General features: G+C 38.1%; 2 protein-coding genes and 1 long non-coding RNA gene across 3 annotated transcripts in view; 2 read left to right on the top strand and 1 right to left on the bottom strand.

Moving 5' to 3' along the window:
• The window catches only part of LOC106080611 (M-phase inducer phosphatase), a 549,197-nt gene that overhangs the window by 525,307 nt on the left and 3,029 nt on the right, over positions 1-20,861 (bottom strand). The window lies entirely within an intron of this gene.
• On the top strand, positions 10,623-11,158 carry LOC131995059 (uncharacterized). The gene is made up of 2 exons (XM_059362768.1): positions 10,623-10,771; positions 10,838-11,158. The coding sequence occupies exons 1-2, from the start codon at positions 10,646-10,648 to the stop codon at positions 11,060-11,062; spliced, it is 351 nt and encodes a 116-aa protein (XP_059218751.1). The 5' UTR covers positions 10,623-10,645; the 3' UTR covers positions 11,063-11,158.
• Positions 17,741-18,012, top strand: LOC131995060 (uncharacterized). The gene is made up of 2 exons (XR_009397110.1): positions 17,741-17,855; positions 17,914-18,012. It is a non-coding gene; the product is annotated as an uncharacterized LOC131995060 (long non-coding RNA).

Here is a 20,861-nt window from a genome sequence, read left to right as displayed (position 1 = left end):
GATTTGTGGTTAGTCGGAGACTGAAACACCTTGTCTCCAGCTTTACTCCGGTGGATGAGAGCCACAATCCGCATAAAAGCCAAATTCTTTAACATCAGCCTTACTTGTGGCCATGCCGTGACGGAAGACAAAGACGAGCAGACCAAGGATATTTTCTTCGAGCGCCTAGGGAGAGAATATGACCGCCGCCCCGTTCATGATATTAAAATTGTTCTGGGAGATTTTAATGCGAAGATAGGGAAGGAAGACATTTTTGGTTCAACAGTCGGAAAGTTAAGCCTCCACGAGATAACGTCCAGTAATGGGTTGAGACTGATAGATTTCGCAGCGGCAAAAAACATGGTAGTCAGTAGCACCAGATTTCAACATAAAAATATTTACAAAGCCACATGGCTGTCACCCGATCAAAATACGAGGAACCACATTGATCACGTTGTGATAGATGGAAGGAATTCATCCAGCGTGCTAGATGTACAATCGATCCGAGAAGCGAATATAGATTCGGATCATTACCTTGTTGCAGCAAAGTTTCGCACCCGTTTAAACATGGCGAGGAAAGTACGATCTGACACTGCACGGAAGCTGGACATTGAAAAGGTGCAAACACAACAGATGGCAGGGGCATACTCCACTCAACTGACCCAACTGCTTGATGAAAGCACTCCTTGTTCCGACGATATAATGGCGCAGTGGCAAACTATTGCCCACTCCATGGAAAATGCTGCAAAATCTGTACTTGGGTTCCGGAAGCCTCCTCCAAAAAACTCATGGTACGACCAAGAGTGTCGAGATGCTACTGAAGCCAAGAATGCGGCATACAGAGCAACCCTGCAATCAGTAGCAACACCAACGCCAGATGAAGGAGAGGTATCGGGAGAAAAGTAGAGAGGAGAAACGTCTATTCCGCAGAAAGAAAAAGGAAATGGAAAGGCGTGAGTGTGAGCGAAATGAGATTTACAGGAGTCAGAATGAAGTCCGGAAATTCTATCAAAGAATTAAACATCAAACCGATGGCTTTGGTGCAGGCACAAACTCCTGCAGAGACAAAGTAGGTAATCAGGCAACTGACACAGATAACATGCTGAGGATATGAAAAGAACATTTTACCCAACTGCTAGAGTCCGACGTTGGTAGCGAAAAGGATACCGCACAACCAATCAATGATGATTGTATAGAATGTTTACCACCTAGTCAGAATGAGGTCCAAGAAGCAGTGAACCGACTAAAGAACAACAAGGCAGCAGGAGCCGATGGGTTACCCGCTGATCTATTTAAGACCTGAGGCGACACGCTGATAAGGCGTATGCATCAGCTTGTCTGGGCAATCTGGCAAGAAGAACGCATAGCCGATGATTGGAACCTCCCGTACACAAGAAAGGAGACAAGACGGAATGTGCCAACTACAGAGGAATCAAGCATACATGATACTCTCGAGCGTTCGGTGTGAAAGATTAAAATCTAAAGTCCATGAGATAATTGGGCCCCATCAATGCGGCTTTAGACCAGGTAAATCCACCCTGGACCAGATCATCACACTGCGCCAAATCCTGGAAAAGACCCGAGAAGGACAAATCAACACCTACCACCTCTTTGTTGACTACCAAGCAGCCTTCGATACCCAATTACCTTCAAAGGTAATTCAAGCCATGTCTGAGTTCGGTATACCTACAAAATTAATAAGACTCTGCAGGATGACACTTGCTGATACGCGTTCCTCAGTAAGAATAGGAAAGAATCTTTCCGAACCATTTAATACCAAACGAGATTTCAGACAAGGAGACAGCCTTTCGTGTGATCTCTTTAATATCTTGTTGGAGAAGATTATACAAGATGCTGATGTGAATAGATACACTAATCACAAGAGAGCACATGCTACTCGCCTATGCCGACGATAGCGAAATCATAGGTCGGTCACCGGAACTGCAGCCTTTGAAAGAATCGAAAGAGAGTCAGTGAAAATGGGTCTGGCAGTAAATGGAGATAAGACGAAATGGATGGTCTCCACTCCCAAAAAGCCTTGTACAACCGAGCAGATAAAGAACATGGAGAAAGTTGGGAAATACAACTTTGAGATAGTCAGTAACTTTATCTACCTCGGCACCGCCGTAACCGAAACGAATGACACCAGTTTTGAGATAATGCGAAGAATAATACTGGCAAACAGATGCTACTTTGGACTAAGTAAGGAGTTTAGAAAAAAGGCCACCTCTCGACAGACGAAGATTACACTTTACAAGACACTGATACTACCCGTGCTGTTATATGGTTCTGAAGCATGGGTACTTGTGCAAGCAGATAAGGCAGTGCTTGGAGTATTTGAGAGAAATAAATGGACCAGTTTGCGTTAATGGAGAATATAGGCGGTGTATAGACCACAAGCTATATGAGTTGTATGACGACGATAGTTACACGCATCAAAATACAACGGCTGCGTTGGCTAGGTCATGTTGTCTGAATGGATGATGAAGCTCCAACAAAGAAGTCTTTTGAAGGCAAACACGCTGGTACACGCAAACCGGGAAGACCAAAAGCCCGATGAAAAGATCAAGTTGTGGGAGACACCTCGCAACTTGGTGTCAGAGATTTTAGAATGAGCGAAGAAGATCAGGGCGCTTTGAACGCTATTCTACGTTTGGCTAGTGGAACAAATATTCTGTCATAGCCAATTAAAGTAAAGTAAGTGCGACGCATATTTTCTACATTAACGCAGACTAGTCCATATATTTTGCGAAGGATTTTTCACTTAAACAATTCAAGTAATGCCTAATCTGCTTTCGCAAGTAACTATGCTTCGGAGCCATAGTTGTATGGCACGGGTAGTATCAGTGTCTTGCATAGTGTACGAGGGTTGCCTTTTATATTTCGGGATAAGATAACACAAAAACAAATATTTATCATCAAAAATCGCTTTATTGTTTTCCAAAATATTCTCTATTAGGATTTATACACTTTTGCATATGTTTGAACAAATTGAAATGGGTACGTCCCTACCTGCACTCAAGGTTGTATTTGAACCAAGGTTGTATTGAGAACGCGTGACAAATGCTATACTGAAGTCTATCGCTACAGTCTTTAAAAATAGAGATATTGGGCTGAAACTTTGCACAGATCCTTTTTTTGTCCATAAGCAGGTTAAGTTCGAAGATGGGCTATATCGGACTATATCTTGATATATCCCACATATAGACCGATCCTCCGATTTAGGGTCTTAGGCCCATAAAAGCCACATTTATTATCCGATTTTAATGAAATTTGGGACAGTAAGTTGTGTTAGGTCCTTCGACATCCTTCCTTAATTTGGCTCAGATCGGTCCAGATTTGAATATAGCTGCCATATAGACCGATCCTCCGATTTAGGGTCTTAGGCCTATAAAAGCCACATTTATTATCCGATTTTGCTGAAATTTGGGACAGTGAGTTTTCTTAGGCCCTTTGACTTCTTTCTTCATATGGCCCTGATCGGTCCAGATTTGGATATAGCTGCCATATAGACCGATTTCTCGATATAAGATTTAGTGCCCATAAAAGGCGCATTTATTGTCCGATTTCGCCGAAATTTGGGACGGTGGGTCAAGTTAAGCCCCCTGACATACTTCTGCAATATGGTACAGATCGGTCCAGATTTGGATATAGCTGCCATATAGACCGATCCTCCGATTAAGGGTCTTGGCCCCATAAAAGGCGCATGTATATAGGATTCAGATTAATGCAATTCAAAAATCAATTTCAAAGTTAAATTAAAACAAAAACAGAAGCATGTCCCTCATACGTTTTGCAAAGTCAGCATGAGTTTGTTAATGTTGAGAACAACATCACACTCTCAACAAAAATAGCTTTACAAAATAAAATCAGTAGAATAAAATAAACTAAAGGACATTCCATCCCTAAGGAATTTAAGTACAGAGAAAAACAAAATCAAAAGTCTGCACAAATCCAAGGAATTTTTGAAAAAGAACCCTATAACCCACTATATTTGTATACTCGATCTTTAACATTGCATTCAAATGCTAAAAGACGCTCTACAAGCATGCACTGATTTATTTTGTTTAAACGTTTTCTGTTTTGTAGTTGGTAATTTACCAAAGTATTCAACGGAAATTTATGTCAATTTTATAATTTACAGCGAGCGAATGAACGGTAGACCGATACCATGTAGTGCACCACACTATACGGAACTGCTGTGACACCCTTTGGTGCAGCCAAGACAGCCAAGAGAAAAAAAAAGTACATTCAATAACACAAAACAAATATCCAAACAAAATATCCTTCAAGTACGAGAAATTGCTATCCAACTGAGAAACAGCGTAACATGTAGTGGTCGTGCAACAAGCCATGAGCATGATTTTCTTCGCATGTAAGTCGCGTATGCCAATAAAGGATTGCTTTCTAACAGCAATTCGAATATGGCTAGTCGGGATCTTTAAATGAGGAACCTTAATTTCTCAAAAAAAAAAAAAAAAATCAAGCTAAATAACTTAATGCAAGAAAAAGGTATGATTTTCTAACTGTCTACAACTTTTTCAAACCAAAAGGTTCCACTGAATTCAATGTTAAAAACCACGAAATGAAACAGAGTATCAAATTGTGTATCAAAATGCGAAAAACGAACAAAAGACAATGCGATTTCAGCTTAAATCACCGCCTATTTAACCGACGAATTGATGGTTCATCCGCCGTGGCACCCAATGACTTCCCTCACATTGAGATAAAAATACGTGGTCAATTATTTCCGTTGCCAGAAAATGCGGTTCATGGGTTATTTAACCATGTTTTGGAGGTGTCTCAATTGGAGTCGAAAAAATGCTTCGACAATTGGTTAGAGCGCTTGGGAAAGTGTATAAATCTATTTTGAAAAAATAATAAAAGGGTTTTTGATGATAAAAATTTGCATTTTTATAGTTTATGCCAGAAATTTATATAGCAGCCCTCGTAGACGTTAATGAAACCAGAGAATTGGTGTTGTTTTTATAGGGCTTTTGGTTTGGCAATTTTTCCCCTTCACTAATGATGTAAAAAAATTTTCAAAAAGAAAGTATTTTTAAACCAGCCATGGGCAAACACACACTACTGCGGTCTCGGAAATAATATGCCAATAAGTACTCACCACTTTTGTAAACCGACGAGAGCGTTGAGGATGAGAACATCACGCGCCATCTGCGCCACACCAGAAGAACAATCCACAAGAAAAGAACATACTACAGTTTGAGAATCATTGCAACAATTGAATGCAGCACAGACACAAACCTAATGGTGAATTCATTATAGAGAAACCATTCAATATGACCATAATGACATTTAAACTAAAAAAAAGCAATAATGTATGAAAACACACACACCAATTAAAGAAAAATAAAATAAAAAATAAATAAATAAAAAAAAATAAAAAATAAAAAAACAAAATAAATAAAATAAAATATAAATAAAATAAATAAAAAAAATAAATAAAATAAAATATAAATAAAATAAAAAAATAAATAAAATAACAAATAAATAAAATAAAAAATATATAATATAAAAAAGAAATAAAATAAAAAATAAATGAAATAAAAAAAAAATAAAATAAAAAATATATAAAATAAAAAAACATAAAATAAAAAAACAATAAAATAAAAAAAATAAAATAAAAAATAAATAAAATAAAAAATAAATAACATAAGAAATAAATAAAATAAAAAATAAATAAAATAAAAAAGAGTAAAAAAAATTAAATACAAAAAACATAAGAGATAAATAAAAAAATTAAATAAAATAAAAAATACATAAAATCAAAAATAAATAAAGTCAAAAATAATTAAAATAAAAAATAAATAACATAAAAAAATTAAAAAAATAAATAAAATAGACAATAAATAAAAAATAAATAAAATAAAAAGATAAAAAATTAAATAATTTAAATAAAAACAAATAAAAACGCTTTAAGTTCGGCCGTACCGAACTTTTGATACTCACCACCATGGACATGTTTATTATCAAATTTTTATTATCCATATTAATATTAATATATTATTGAGCCCTGCTTGAAAACAAAAGAGTACTCTACACCGTACTCAATAGTCATTAGGTATGTAGAGCACCTTAATCAATTTGATGAAATAAATGGAGTATCAAAAATCGCGATCCACCATAAAAGTCAAAGTATTTTGAAAACAAAACACACTTGCCTAACTTTTATAAGTTCTTTGCTACGATATTCTTTGAGAAGAAAACATTGAATATGATATGCGGCTGAACCATGCTTGAAAAATGTTGAAAAATATATTGAAAAATTACTTAAAAAAATTAAAAAACAAGTTTAAAAAAATTTAAAAAAAAATTTAAAAATTGAAAAATTAAAAATTGTAAATTTTCAAAATAAAACAAGGTTTGTTTCATTTCGCACCATAATTGAATTGAATATTGGAAATCTTAGTAGAAGTCATTGTGTAAAATTTCAGCCAAAACTAGCAAGAATTGCGGACTTTAGGGGCTGAAGAAGTAATCTAGGAAGATCGGTTCATTGGGGATCTGTATTAGGCTATAAACCGAATCATGCCATATTCGACACATATGTTAGAGGGTTATATGAGAGAAACCGTTGTACGCCCTCTAGAGGCTCAAGAAATCAAGACCCAAGATCGGTTTATATGGTAGCTATATCAGGTTATGGACCGATTTGAACCATGCTTGGCACAGTTGTTGGAAGTCATAGCGAAACACGTCGTGCAAAATTCCATTCCAATCGGATAATAATTGCGCTCTCTAGAGGCTCAAGAAGTCAAGACCCCAGATCGGTTTATATGGCAGCTATATCAGGTTATGAACCGATTTGAACCATACTTGGCACAGATGTTGGAAGTCATAACAAAACACCTCATGCAAAATTTCATTCCAATCGGATAAGAATTGCGCACTCTAGAGGCTCGAGAAGTCAAGTTCCCAGATCCGTTTATATGGCAGCTATATCAAAACATGGACCGATATGGCCCATTTACAATACCAACCGACCTACACTAATAAGATGTATTTGTGCAAAATTTCAAGCGGCTAGCATTACTCCTTCGAAAGTTAGCGTGCTTTCGACAGAGAGACGGACGGACGGATGGACATGGCTAGATCGACTTAAAATGACATGACGATCAAGAATATATATACTTAATGGGGTCTCAGACGAATATTTCGAGGTGTTACAAACAGAATGAGGAAATTAGCTATATCAGGTTATGGACCGATTCGAGAAGTGCGATCGATGGAGATCGAACCTACTTGGCACGTATATTAGTTTTTATAGGAGAAATCATTTTGCAAAATTTTAGCTAAATTGGTAGTAATTGCGCTTTTAAGATGCTCACGAAGTCAAATCCGCCGATATTATGTTAAGGAACTATTTGAACCATACATGGCACGGATGTTGCAAGTCATAGCTAAACTTTACGTGCAATATGTAAGCCAAATCGGGTGGTAATTGAGCCTTCTAAAGGTTCAAGAAGTCAAATCTGAAGATCGGTTTACATGGCAGTTATATCAGATAATGAACCTATTAAAACCATACTTAACACAGTTGTTAAAGATCATACCAAAACTCCTTGTGCAAAATGTCAGCCAAATCGGTTAGAACTTGCACACTCAAGAGACTAAAAAATCTAATCAGGAGACCGGTTGATAAGGCAGCTTTATCAAAACATGGACCGTTTTGGCCCATTTATAATTCCAACCGATTACCTTGAAATTTTCACTGATTATGTAGGTTGGTCTGGAAGGAAACATGGTCTATATAATTTTTTGATATCGGGAGTACTACTCAAAAATAAAAGTGGACCCATCGGGACAATATAGGATTCAAATGAAAGTTATTCAAGAGTAGAGTACGAATTTCATAATAAAAGTTGGGTCCAAGTACCTGGGGGGCCGCCCCAGCCCCAAAACCCCTTAAATTAGGTTTATTAAACGGTCATGAAAATATGTGACTCAAATGAAAGGTATTCGGGTGTAGATTACGAATATGGAAAGGAAGTAGGAATAGGCTTTATAGATAACGTAAGGGGGGGACCCTCCACCGTTACCCCAAAAACACCACCCAAAATCAAACGTGAACCGATAAGGACAATATGGGTATCAAATGAAAATATGCGGAACTAGATAACGAATCTGGCATACAAATTCATGTCGAAGTATTGGGGGTCACCCCACTCTCACAAAAACGCCCAAAATGGGCACATTAGCCAATCACGGATATATGGGACTCGGTTTGTTTGTTCCGTATAAACTGAAAAACGGCAGAACCGATTTTCTCGAAATTTTCGCATATTGTGTAGGTTGGTCTGGAAGGAAACATAGGCTATATAATTTTTCGATATCGGAAGGGGAACGGACACTCCCCCTTATGCCAAAAACACAACCTAAAATCATAAGTGGATCGATCCGGAAAAATAGGTATCAAATGATAGGTATTGGAGAGTAGAGTACGAATACGGTATCAAAATTTAAGTCTAAGTACCCATTGGGCCGCCCAAAACTGTCCCAAACAGACATATTGGACGTTCATTTCAATGTGGGGCTCAAATGAAAGGTATTCGGGAGTAGATTTCGAATCTGGCATACAAAATCACATTGAAGTATAGGGGGTCACGCCACCCCTCAAAACGCCATGACTACATGATACTTGGCTGACCCGATTTTCTTAAACATTTTCATAGATTGTGTACATTTGTCTGGAAGGAAACATAGGCTATATAATTTTTAGATATCGGGTGAAGGCGGACTCTCCCCTATACCTCAAATACGCCACCCATATCCAAAATTGGTCCGAGTGGCAAAAAAAGGATATCAAATGAAAGGTATTGGAGACCAGAAAACGAATATGGTATTAAATTTTGGGTCCAAGTACCCACCGGGCCCACCCCCCAACCCCAAAACTTCCCTAAACAGATATATTCGAAGTTCATGTAAATATGGGACTCAAATGAAAAGTATTAGGCAGTAGATTACAAATATACCATAAAACATTAGGTCCAAGTAATGGGAGGTCGCCCACCCCCAAATACCCCCAAATGGCCATATTAGCCGACCATGACTCTATGGGACTCAAATGAAAGGTATTAGGGAGAAGATTACGAATATGACATTATAATTTGCGTTCAAGTATAGGTGGCGCTTTTCCTCCTAGAGATACGTCAAATGGGTTATTTGACCCATTATGATAATATGGGTTTCAAATGAAAGATACTTGAAAACGAATTTGATATCCAATTTGGGACCCAAGTGTTTTCGGGTACGCCCTAAAGCGCCCCCTAAACTGAATTTTATTGTAAATTGTCATTGCGACACCTCTTTGGAGAGAAGTTTTACATGGCATAGTACCTCACAAATGTTGCCACCATTAGGAGGGGAAAACCACCGCTGAAAATTTTTTCTGATGGTCTCGCCAGGATTCGAACCCAGGCGTTCAGCGTCATAGGCGGACATGCTAACCTCTGCGCTACGGTGGCCTCCGAAACTGAACTTCATTTCCGTTGGGAATATAGAACGAATTTGATATCTTTTTTCAGAGCAAAGTGCGGGTGGCAGCCCCAGCCCCAAAACATCCTCCAAACGGATCATATTGGGTTGCCCAAAAAGTAATTGCGGATTTTTCATATAGTCGGCGTTGACAATTTTTTTCACAGCTTGTGACTCTGTAATTGCATTCTTTCTTCTGTCAGTTATCAGCTGTTACTTTTAGCTTGCTTTAGAAAAAAAGTGTAAAAAAGTATATTTGATTAAAGTTCATTCTATGTTTTATTAAAAATGCATTTACCTTCTTTGAAAAATCCGCAATTACTTTTTGGGCAACCCAATATTTACCGACCATGACAATATGAGGCTTAAATTAAAGGGATTAGGAAGTGCAGCATGAATTTGATTTCCATATTTGAGCACCTCAGGGTACCATCCCTCCCCTAATAAGAGCATTACCCTGAGGAAGAACATTACCACCAGGAATCGAGAAGGGGCAAATTCCCACACATCAATGAGTGCTTTCCGATTCAAGTTTAAACTCAATGATAAGGGACCTTTTTTTATAGCCGAGTCCGAACGGCGTCCCGCAGTGCGACACATCTTTGGGGGAAATTTTTTATATGACCATGCATGGCATTGTACCTCGCAAATGTCGCCAACATTAAGAGGGGATAAACACCGCTTTGTCCGATGTTCTCGCCAGAATTCGAACGCGTTCAGCGTCATAGACTACATTGGCACGAATTCGATATCCGCATTAAGGACGCATGGGGTCACCCTAAAAAGAGCGGGCCCGGTTCGTTTAGTTATTTATAAAATGACGTGCAAAAATTGATCATTTCCAACTTTTAATAATTTCAGCGACTGTTTTTTCATATTACAATTTCTTGGAATAGGTCGACGGCATTGTTCGCCAAATAACAAAACCATCGCCTTAATTAAAACTTTAAGCCAGACTTTCCACCCACATCAAACGCCAATTGTACAAATAGTTTGAATGCAATAAAAAAATAATAAAAATAAAAATTTAAACGTAATTAATAACAGTTGTTGTATTTTCAATATTTGTATATAAATACAAAATTAGAATAATACCAGAGTTTATACTCTGGTCTATATATAAGACCAACGTTCCACGAAAAACCTGTTCGGACGATTGCAAGAAACAGGCATGAAAATGTTTTATAATAAAATTTTGTTTGTCGGATTAATATCGCAAATTGCTATAGTGCTTGGAGCCGAACAGGGCTCAGAGGCAATACCAAAGGATTTATGGTGTGATGATGTACCTGAATTTGTAAGTATTATGGGCTATGATTTGTGTTTCCTATTTCCTATATGTTTTATATTTTTTCAAAAATAGTGCAATAGGTATCTCGATTTACCTCGTCCTGACTGTATAGCCAAATTTCAAGAAAATTGCATTGAAAGTCCTTCGCAGGCGGTTCAGCAATCAAATTCTTCCGGCCACCTGCAAACTGACTCTGGAATAAACCCACTTGGTCGAGAAGATAAAAGAAAACCCGAACCCCCACAATGGCTTAAAGACCTGGTTGCGACTGTTTTTAAATCAAAAAATTTTGTCTAGAACTGATATAAAACGAAAGGAATATCACCAAGATAAGTTTTTATAACCTCCTATATATGTATATAATTAAAAAGACAAAATGTTTTAAGACCTTAACTTTAGTTGTAACCAGTAAGGAAAGGCAAAAGTCGGGCGATGCCGACTTTATAATACCCTACACCTACCCTTTAAATACAAAAGTGGGACTATATCTTATTCTGAACCAATTTTGATGGACCTCGGCGGATGTATTCAGATAGGTTATTAAAATTACTGTATTAAATTTCGAGCAAAGCAAATATGTTCAAAATGTAATAACCACGGTTGACAAATGTCGGGAGATAGGAGCTATATCTAAAACTGAACCGATTTCGATCAAACTTTATGGGTATTGTGGAATTCGTCGAGGAAAGCGTTGTATAAAATGTTAGCAAGATTGGTCAATAAATGCGCTTGCAGTGGATCTAGGGGTGAAAATCGGGCGATATATATTTATGTGAGCTATACCTGAATCTGAACAGATTTCTAGGAAATTCGCCAGTAATGTCGAGAGTCATAAGAAAATCCTTCCCGCCAAATATCGAGAGAATCGGCTAACAAATGGCAATTTTATTACAGTATTACTGCAAATCGGACTAACATATATATGGGAGCTATATCCAAATCGGAACCGATTTCTATAAAATTCATCAGTCAAATTGATGGTCGTAAGAAAATCCTTCCTACCAAATTACAAGAGAATCGGTCAACAAATGACCATTTTATTGCTGTATTACTGCAAATCGGACGAACTTATATATGGGAAATATATCTAAATCTGAACCGATTTCTATAATATTTACGTTTATTATCGAGAGTCATAAGAAAATCCTTCCTGCCAAATACCGAGAGAATCGGCTAACAAATGGCAGTTTTATTGCAGTATTACTGCAAATCGGACGAACATATTGGGTTGCCCAAAAAGTAATTGCGGATTTTTCATATAGTCGGCGTTGACAAATTTTTTCACAGCTTGTGACTCTGTAATTGTATTCTTTCTTCCGTCAGTTATCAGCTGTTACTTTTAGCTTGCTTTAGAAAAAAAGTGTAAAAAAAGTATATTTGATTAAAGTTCATTCTAAGTTTTATTAAAAATGCATTTACTTTCTTTTAAAAAATCCGCAATTACTTTTTGGGCATCCCAATATATATGGGAGCTACATCCAAATCTGAACCGATTTCTATAAAATTCACAAGTTATACTGGGAGTCATAAGCAAATCTTTCCTGCCAAGTTTCGAGAGAATCGGTTGACAAATGACCATTTTATTGCTGTATTACTGCAAATCGGACGAACATATATAAGAGAGCTATATCAAAATCTGAATCGATTTCTATAAAATTCACCAGTAACATTGAGAGTCATAAGAAAATCCTTCTTGGCAAATTTCGACACAATCGGTTAACAAATTACTATTTTATTGCATTATTCGGACCAACATATATATGGAAGCTATATCCAAATATGAACCGATTTTTCCAATTTCAATAGGCTTGGTCTCTAGGCCGAAAAACATGCCCATACCAAATTTGAAGACGATCGGATGAAAATTGCGACCTGTAGTTTGTACACAAATTAACATGGACAGACGGACATAGTTAAATCGAATCAGAAAGTGATTCGGAGTCGATCGGTATACTTATCAATGGGTCTCTCTCTCTTCGTTTTGGGTGTTACAAACAAATGCACTAGGTTATAATACCCTATGCCACACGAATGTCGATTGTTACGCAGATACCTGCCATCACGGCCCAAACCTGCGAGGCCCAAGGGTGAATACAATACGTCTACCAACGCCCCCACATGTGGTAACCCTCACATGAGTACCAATTTGATCCCACGTATTTGGACGTGTTCACCTCCTTGGTTAGGAGCGGAGCACAACCTAAAACTCCTTCCAAACTATGGGTCACGGCACCCGGTTGAAAACGCAACTCCACGCCGAGCTTATGCTCTACCCGCGATTTGGGTACAAACCACAGCCACTACGTTGCTCCCCACTGGGGCCTCACCATTGTCAGGCTGGAACCAAAGTTCCAGGGGCTCCTGACACCGGTGGTACCAGATTAAAGTCTCCGGTCAGACTTCGTAGCCTTAAAAGACTACTACCAGTTGAACCCCAAACAGTTCCGGACTGGTCACCTGAATGAGAAAAATCGCCCTAAACCGACCTCAAGCCAACATACAAAAGTATGCATCAAACATACAACGGGACGATATACACAAACATAAACAGAACACGGCAGCCCTCACAGGCCACGCCACATATATCAGCATCAACATGGGACTTTACAATCAACGCGGCCACCATCACGGGTGACCGAACGCAAACACCGCTGCATCAACATTGGCAAGGCAGGTGCCAGGCCATGTCATGCGCAGCACCGAATCACACAGTCGCGCCATCACAGCAACACCTCGTTATGGATAACTAGCGTGTATTCATCCCTCCACTAAGTCTAGTCCGCCTCCTAAGAAAAACTTCCCGGGAAAAGGTGGCCAGCCTTGCAACAGTCGCCTCGTCCTCAAGGGTCCTACTGAAATCCCACACCGCCTCACTAATCTCCATCGCGCCTAAATCTTTAATGTCTGCATAGTACGGGCATTCTGTCAGTAAATGCCTCCAGTCCTCAGGTCTCCCACAGTCTAGTCCTCCACCTATCATCAGACCCTCCCCCTTACGCAAATTTTCAGAAACGCCAGATCTCGATGATGGATTGTGCGAAATTTTTTGTGCTCTCATATAGTATCCTAAAAATAAAATTTGGTATCCAAATTTCGTATGGGGTACCTAGGGGGCCCGCCCACCCTAAAAACTACCAAACACATATTTAGACCAATCACGACAATATGGGACTCAAATGAAAGGTATTTAAGATAAGAAAACGTATCTGATATTCAATTGTCGGACAAAGTGTTAGGAGGACCACCCCAAACCCCAAAACGGACATATTTACCGACCATGGCAATATGGAACTCAAATGAAAGGTATTTGGAGTAGAATACGAATCTAATATACAAATGTGGGACGACGTTTCTGGGGGTACACCCCTTCCCCATAATCAGCTTATCTGCGCAATTTGGCTAGAAGAACGCATACCCGATGATTGGAATCTCAGCATACTATGTCCCGTACACAAGAAAGGAGACAAGACGGAATGTGCCAACTACAGAGGAATAAGTCTCCTAGTCAGAATGAGGTCCAAGTAGCAGTGTCCCGACAAAAGAACAACAAGGCAGCAGGAGCCGACGGGTTACCCGCTAAACTATTTAAGACCGGAGGCGACACGCTGATAATGCGTATGCATCAGCTTATCTGCGCAATCTGGCTAGAAGAACGCATACCCCATGATTGGAACCTCAGCCTACTATGTCCCGTACACAAGAACGGAGACAAGACGGAATGTGCCTAATACAGAGGAATAAGTCTCCTCCCCATCGCATACAAGATACTCTCGAGCGTACTGTGTGAAAGATTAAAACCTAAAGTCAATGAGATAATTGGGCCCTATCAATGCGGCTTTAGACCTGCTAAATCCACCATAGACCAGATATTCACACTGCGAAAAACCCTGAAATAGACCCGAGAGGACTAATTAATACCTACCATCTCTTTGTTGACTACAAAGCCGCTTTCGATACCCCTTTACGTTCAAAGGTATTTCAAGGCATGTCTGAGTTTGGTATCCCTGCAAAATTAATAAAACTCTGCAGGATGACACTTGCTGATACCCGTTACTCAGTAAGAATAAGAAAGAATCTCTCGGAACCATTTAATACCAAACGAGGTTTCAGGAGGAGACAGCCTAACGTGTGATCTTTTTGAATATTCTGCTGTTCTGTTTCTGTGATCTGTTTTAGACTGCCCGACCATAATACGTTCCTACAGGCAGAGATCCGGGTGATCACGGAATGCGCGAAGTGGTGTGGTGCACACGCGAGGACGTCGAGTGTGAACATCTTTAACGACAATAAAATTGCCATAAGGGCAATAACAACCAGGACGGTAAGGTCACGAACAGTCTTGCAGTGTAAGAAGGAGATTAACGCCTACTCTGAGGATGGCGAAATCCGCATCGTTTAGGTGCCGGGCCATAACGGAGAAAGGAGAAATGAAAGGGCAGTGAAGGGCGGTGAAGGTCAGAGGACTGCCGTCAATAAACTTGGTTATCTCGAAGCATTTCGGGTCGACGCAATCCGATTTAAGGGAGTGGGCGACGAATGCGCATGCAACATTGTGGAATAGCGAAACGGTCGGTAGGACGCCGAAAATCCTATGGGGGAATCCAGAGAAGACGAGGCTATTGCTGAAAAGAAGCAAGAAGGAGGTCAGTATAGCAATATTGGTATCATAACGGGACACATAGGATTACGAGCTCACTTATGAGAAATCGGTGAGGCAAATGATAGCATGTGGGGAAGATGATTAGACGTTGGAGCATTTCCTTTGTCATTGCCCGGCTTTCGCGTCCAACAGACACCGGCACTTAGGTGGAGACACAATATCAGACATGAACCAACTTAGGGGAGTGGCATTGAAAACAGTTAAGGATTTTGTAAGTTGCACGGAATTCCTAACTTAGATTTTCTTTTTCGAGGTTACTTTTTAGTTATTAGAGCGCACAACAAGCCGATTACTGGCTTCGGTGTATGTCCATAGTGGCATGGGGCGGATTAATATCTGCACCCTTATTTCAACCTAACCTATATAAAATGGGTGCGGCAAGTGATAGCATGTGTAGGGCATGCGGAGAAGATGATGAGAAGTTGGAGCGTTTCCTTTGTCATTGCCCGGCTTTCGCGGGACACTTAACCAGACGTGAATCAACTTAGGTGCGTGGCATGGAAAACAATTAAGGATTTTGTAAGTAGCAAGGAATGTTCATGGGCAAAATTTGCAAGTAGCAAGAAATTCCTAACATAGCATTTGTTTTTCGAGGTCACTTTTTAGTTTTCAGAGCGCACAACAAGCCGATTATTGGCTTAGGTGTAAGTCCCCTTTTCAACCTAACCTAACCTATGTCAGTGTGTATGGAGCCATTATGAAATTATATTCTGAATATTCGCAACATCGCAAAATTCTGCTGATATTCGCGCGAATGTATAATTTTAAGTTTGACACATATCTTTCATAATTACTCTCGGATGTTCTGTTCAAAGACGAGCATATCCTTTAACATTTCCTTTAATTAACACAAATTCTTCCATGTATGAAGGAGAGATGTTTAATCATATGGAACATCCGTATGTTATTATTGGCCTCATTAATATTTTTTACACAATTATCTTAACCTTTTCTTCCAAGTACTTGGAATAGAATAGATTTTTAAACGCAAAAAATGCTCTCTTAGCCTTTTGTATTGTGTTGACAACATATTTATCATGATATAAAATTTTGTCCAGATATATGCCTTGGTACTTTACGGTTTCTGTTTTTGGAATTCCTTGACTGAATTCCCAAGGTTTTCAATGGGTACGTAAATAGGAATAGAATTGTCGATTTTGGAGTGAAGATCAGCCAGAAGCATTGCAAGAGCTACCAATGCATCTAGAAAAATTCACATTTTGGTGGGGTTTATGGGCTGGTGGCATCTTTCGACCGTACTTCTTCAAAGACGACGGCGAATCGTAAGGTAACTGTGAATGGTGAGCACTATCGTGAGATGGTATCAAACTTTTGTTTCACAAAATGCAAGAGCTTAAGTTGCATGGCATGTGGTTTAAACAAGACGTTGCCACATACCACACACCACGCGTAACAATGGACTTATTGAGAAGTGAGTTCGGTGAATATTTAATTTCCCGTTCCGGAATCGGTCAATTGGCCGTCTAGACTATGCAATTTAACGCCTTTAGACTATATTTTGTGGGGCTATGTTTACAGCTCAAGTCTATAAGGACGCGTTGGAAGACAAATTTGAAGCATTTATTACTGAGATACTGGACGAAATGTTGGAAAGAGCATGCCAAAATTGGATTAAGCTGATGGAACATTTGAGGCGCAGTCATGGCCAACATTTGCATGAAATAAACTTCAAACATTATATTACAATATATGGTCCATACTATCGATTCAAATAAAGATTTCATGCATTTTTCCGATTTTTTTGTTTTTTTTTTTTTTGAAAAACCTTCCTCTAGCTCCTAGCTTACCCAACGCAAAGATTTAGTCATTGGATTTATTTTCGGAATTAGATTTATCTTAAATAGTATCTCAAAATATTATTCTATGGCAAATATATTTACTAGACATGCAAATGTCACATAAGCTAAATATTTAAAAGTCAGTGTCAGTGGTACGCCTATGGTAATTAATGAGCTACAAAATTTGGTTGCCCAAAAAGTAATTGCGGATTTTTTTAAAAGAAAGTAAATGCATTTTTAATAAAACTTAGAATGAACTTTAACCAAATATACTTTTTTACCTTTTTTTCTAAAGCAAGCTAAAAGTAACAGCTGATAACTGACAGAAGAAAGAATGCAATTACAGAGTCACAAGCTGTGAAAAAATTTGTCAACGCCGACTATATGAAAAGTCCGCAATTACTTTTTGGGCAACCCAATATTTTGTTTAAAGCTCAAAAAAATTATTACATTTATTTAAGCCGAGACTATAAAACGCTTCATTCAAACTAAATACAAAATGTAGTAACTGTCCATTATCGTCACTATGAAGGGATTCAAATACACTGTAATATGTCAATTAATTTTTCTAATGACAATTATTCTTCCCATTCAGGGTCAACATCGAACTTGTACCGGATATTTCCCTGAAGTAAGATTGTTTCAAAAATTATTAGATTTTTTTGATTATTTGGATTTTTCTTTTTTAGTGCTATCGCAAACCATGGTGTTGCAAAAATAAAAATAAATAAATAGTGTCTATGCAGAAATATTATTCCACATAATTGCACAAATATATGCAAAGAGAATGTGATTTGTGTTTTTTTTTAGTTAAAAAACAAGATTGATAGGGAAAATATGCTATATCAAGTTATAGTCCAAATCGGACCAAAATATTTCACTTCATTCGGATAGACCATATTAGACACGTATGTTGAAGGTCATGAGAGAAGCCGTTGTACAAAATTTCGGATGAGAATTGCGCACTCTAGAGGCTCAAGAAGTCAAGATCCCAGATCGGTTTATATGGAAGCTATATCAGGTTATGGACCAATTGAAACCATACTTGGCACAGTTTTTGGATATCATAACAAAACACGTCGTGAAAAATTTCATTCCAATAGGATGAGAATTGCGCCCTCTAGAGGCTCAAGAAGTCAAGATCCCAGATCGGTTTATATGGCAGCTATGTCAGGTTATATACCGATTTGTGCCGTACTTAGCACAGTTGTTTAAAGTCATAGCAAAACACCTCATGCAAATTTTCAGTCAAATCGGACGAGAATTGCGCCCTCTAAAGGCTCAAGAAGTCAAGACCTAAGATCGGTTTATATGGAAGCTATATCAAAACATGGACCGATTTGAACCATACCTAGCGCAGTTGTTGAAAGTAATACCAAAACACTACTTGCAAACTTTCAGTCAATTCGTATGAGAATTGCGCCATCTAGAGGCTCAAGAAGTCAAGACCCAAGATCGGTTTATATGGAAGGTATATCAGGTTATGGACCGATTGAAACCATACTTGGCATTGTTGTTGGATATCATAACAAAACGTGCAAAATTTCATTCAAATCGGATAAGAATTGCGCCCTCTAGGAGCTCAAAAAGTCAAGATCCAAGATCGATTTATATGGCAGCTATATCAAAACATGGAACGATTTGGCCCATTTACAATCCCAACCGACCTACAGTAATAAGAAGTATTTGTGCAAAATTTCAAGCGGCTAGCTTTACTCCTTCGAAAGTTAGCGTGCTTTTGACAGACAGACGGACGGACAGACGGACGGACGGTCAGACGGACGGACATGACTAGACATGGCTAAATGTCGCGACGATCAAGAATATAATGTATGTGAGAATATATTATAATATAAAAATTCACGATAGAGCGCCATCTATAAGTGAAATTTAAAATTATAATACAGAAAACCTAATACAAAAAATCCTAATACAGAAAATCCTAATAAAAACAATCCTAATACAATAGTAATAACAACCAAATACACATATGGAAAAATTGTATTATAAAAAAAGAAATTCAAGCACTAATATGACAAAAAATGAAATTATTATAAAAATTAAAATAAAATACAAGTCGTAAAAGATATATGGATGTCGAATTTAATTCATCACTCAATAGATGAAATAGGCACACTGTGGTCAACTGAGAAAAAGTGGGATACAACTGTTCACAGGAAATATAATATGGACCACGCTCTTTTCGAATCTATTCAATTTCGACCCCTAAGTCCAAGTTTTTTGCTAAATTTGGTAATTTTTCCATATGATGCCCCATTTTGCAGAGATAATGGCCCACTGTGGACAACTGGTAAATAGTGGGCTGAAACTGTTTATAGGAAATATAATACGGTTCACGCTCTTTTCGAATCTATTCAATTTAGAACCCTTAGTATTAAAGAAACAAAGATATTGGCCACTTTTGGCTAAATTTGGTCATATCATATGATGCCCCATTTTTTGAAATAAATGGCCCACTGTGGCTAACTGAGAAATATTGGGCTGAAACCGTTTACAGGAGTTATAATATGGACCATCCAATTTTAGATTCTATTCAATTTGGAGCCCTAAGTATTAAAGAAACCAAGATACTGGCCATTTTTGGCTAAATTTGGTAATTTTTTCATATGATGCCCCATTTTGCAGAGATAATGGCCCACTGTGGCCAACTGGTAAATAGTGGGCTGAAACTGTTTATAGGAAATAAAATACGGATCACGCTCTTTTCGAACCTATTCAGTTTGGAGCCCTAAGTATTAAAGAAACAAAGATATTGGCCATTTTTGGCTAAATTTGGTAATTTTTTTATACGATGCCACATTTTGCAGAGATAATAGACTGTGGCCAACTGGAAAATAGTGGGCTGAAACTGTTTATAGGAAATATAATATGGACCACGCTCTTTCCGATTCTATTCAATTTGGAGCCCTAAGTATTAAAGAAACTAAGATACTGGCCATTTTTGGCTAAATTTGGTAACTTTTTCATATGATGTGGTCAACTGAGAAAAAGTGGGATACAACTGTTCACAGGAAATATAATATGGACCACGCTCTTTTCGAATCTATTCAATTTCGACCCCTAAGTCCAAGTTTTTTGCTAAATTTGGTAATTTTTCCATATGATGCCCCATTTTGCAGAGATAATGGCCCACTGTGGACAACTGGTAAATAGTGGGCTGAAACTGTTTATAGGAAATATAATACGGTTCACGCTCTTTTCGAATCTATTCAATTTAGAACCCTTAGTATTAAAGAAACAAAGATATTGGCCACTTTTGGCTAAATTTGGTCATATCATATGATGCCCCATTTTTTGAAATAAATGGCCCACTGTGGCTAACTGAGAAATATTGGGCTGAAACCGTTTACAGGAGTTATAATATGGACCATCCAATTTTAGATTCTATTCAATTTGGAGCCCTAAGTATTAAAGAAACCAAGATACTGGCCATTTTTGGCTAAATTTGGTAATTTTTTCATATGATGCCCCATTTTGCAGAGATAATGGCCCACTGTGGCCAACTGGTAAATAGTGGGCTGAAACTGTTTATAGGAAATAAAATACGGATCACGCTCTTTTCGAACCTATTCAGTTTGGAGCCCTAAGTATTAAAGAAACAAAGATATTGGCCATT

The sequence above is a fragment of the Stomoxys calcitrans genome, chromosome 2, assembly GCF_963082655.1.
Source record: "Stomoxys calcitrans chromosome 2, idStoCalc2.1, whole genome shotgun sequence".
NCBI lineage: Eukaryota > Metazoa > Arthropoda > Insecta > Diptera > Muscidae > Stomoxys > Stomoxys calcitrans.
The sequence above is the reverse complement of the archived record's forward strand: the minus strand, read 5'-3'. Positions and strand labels throughout refer to the sequence as shown.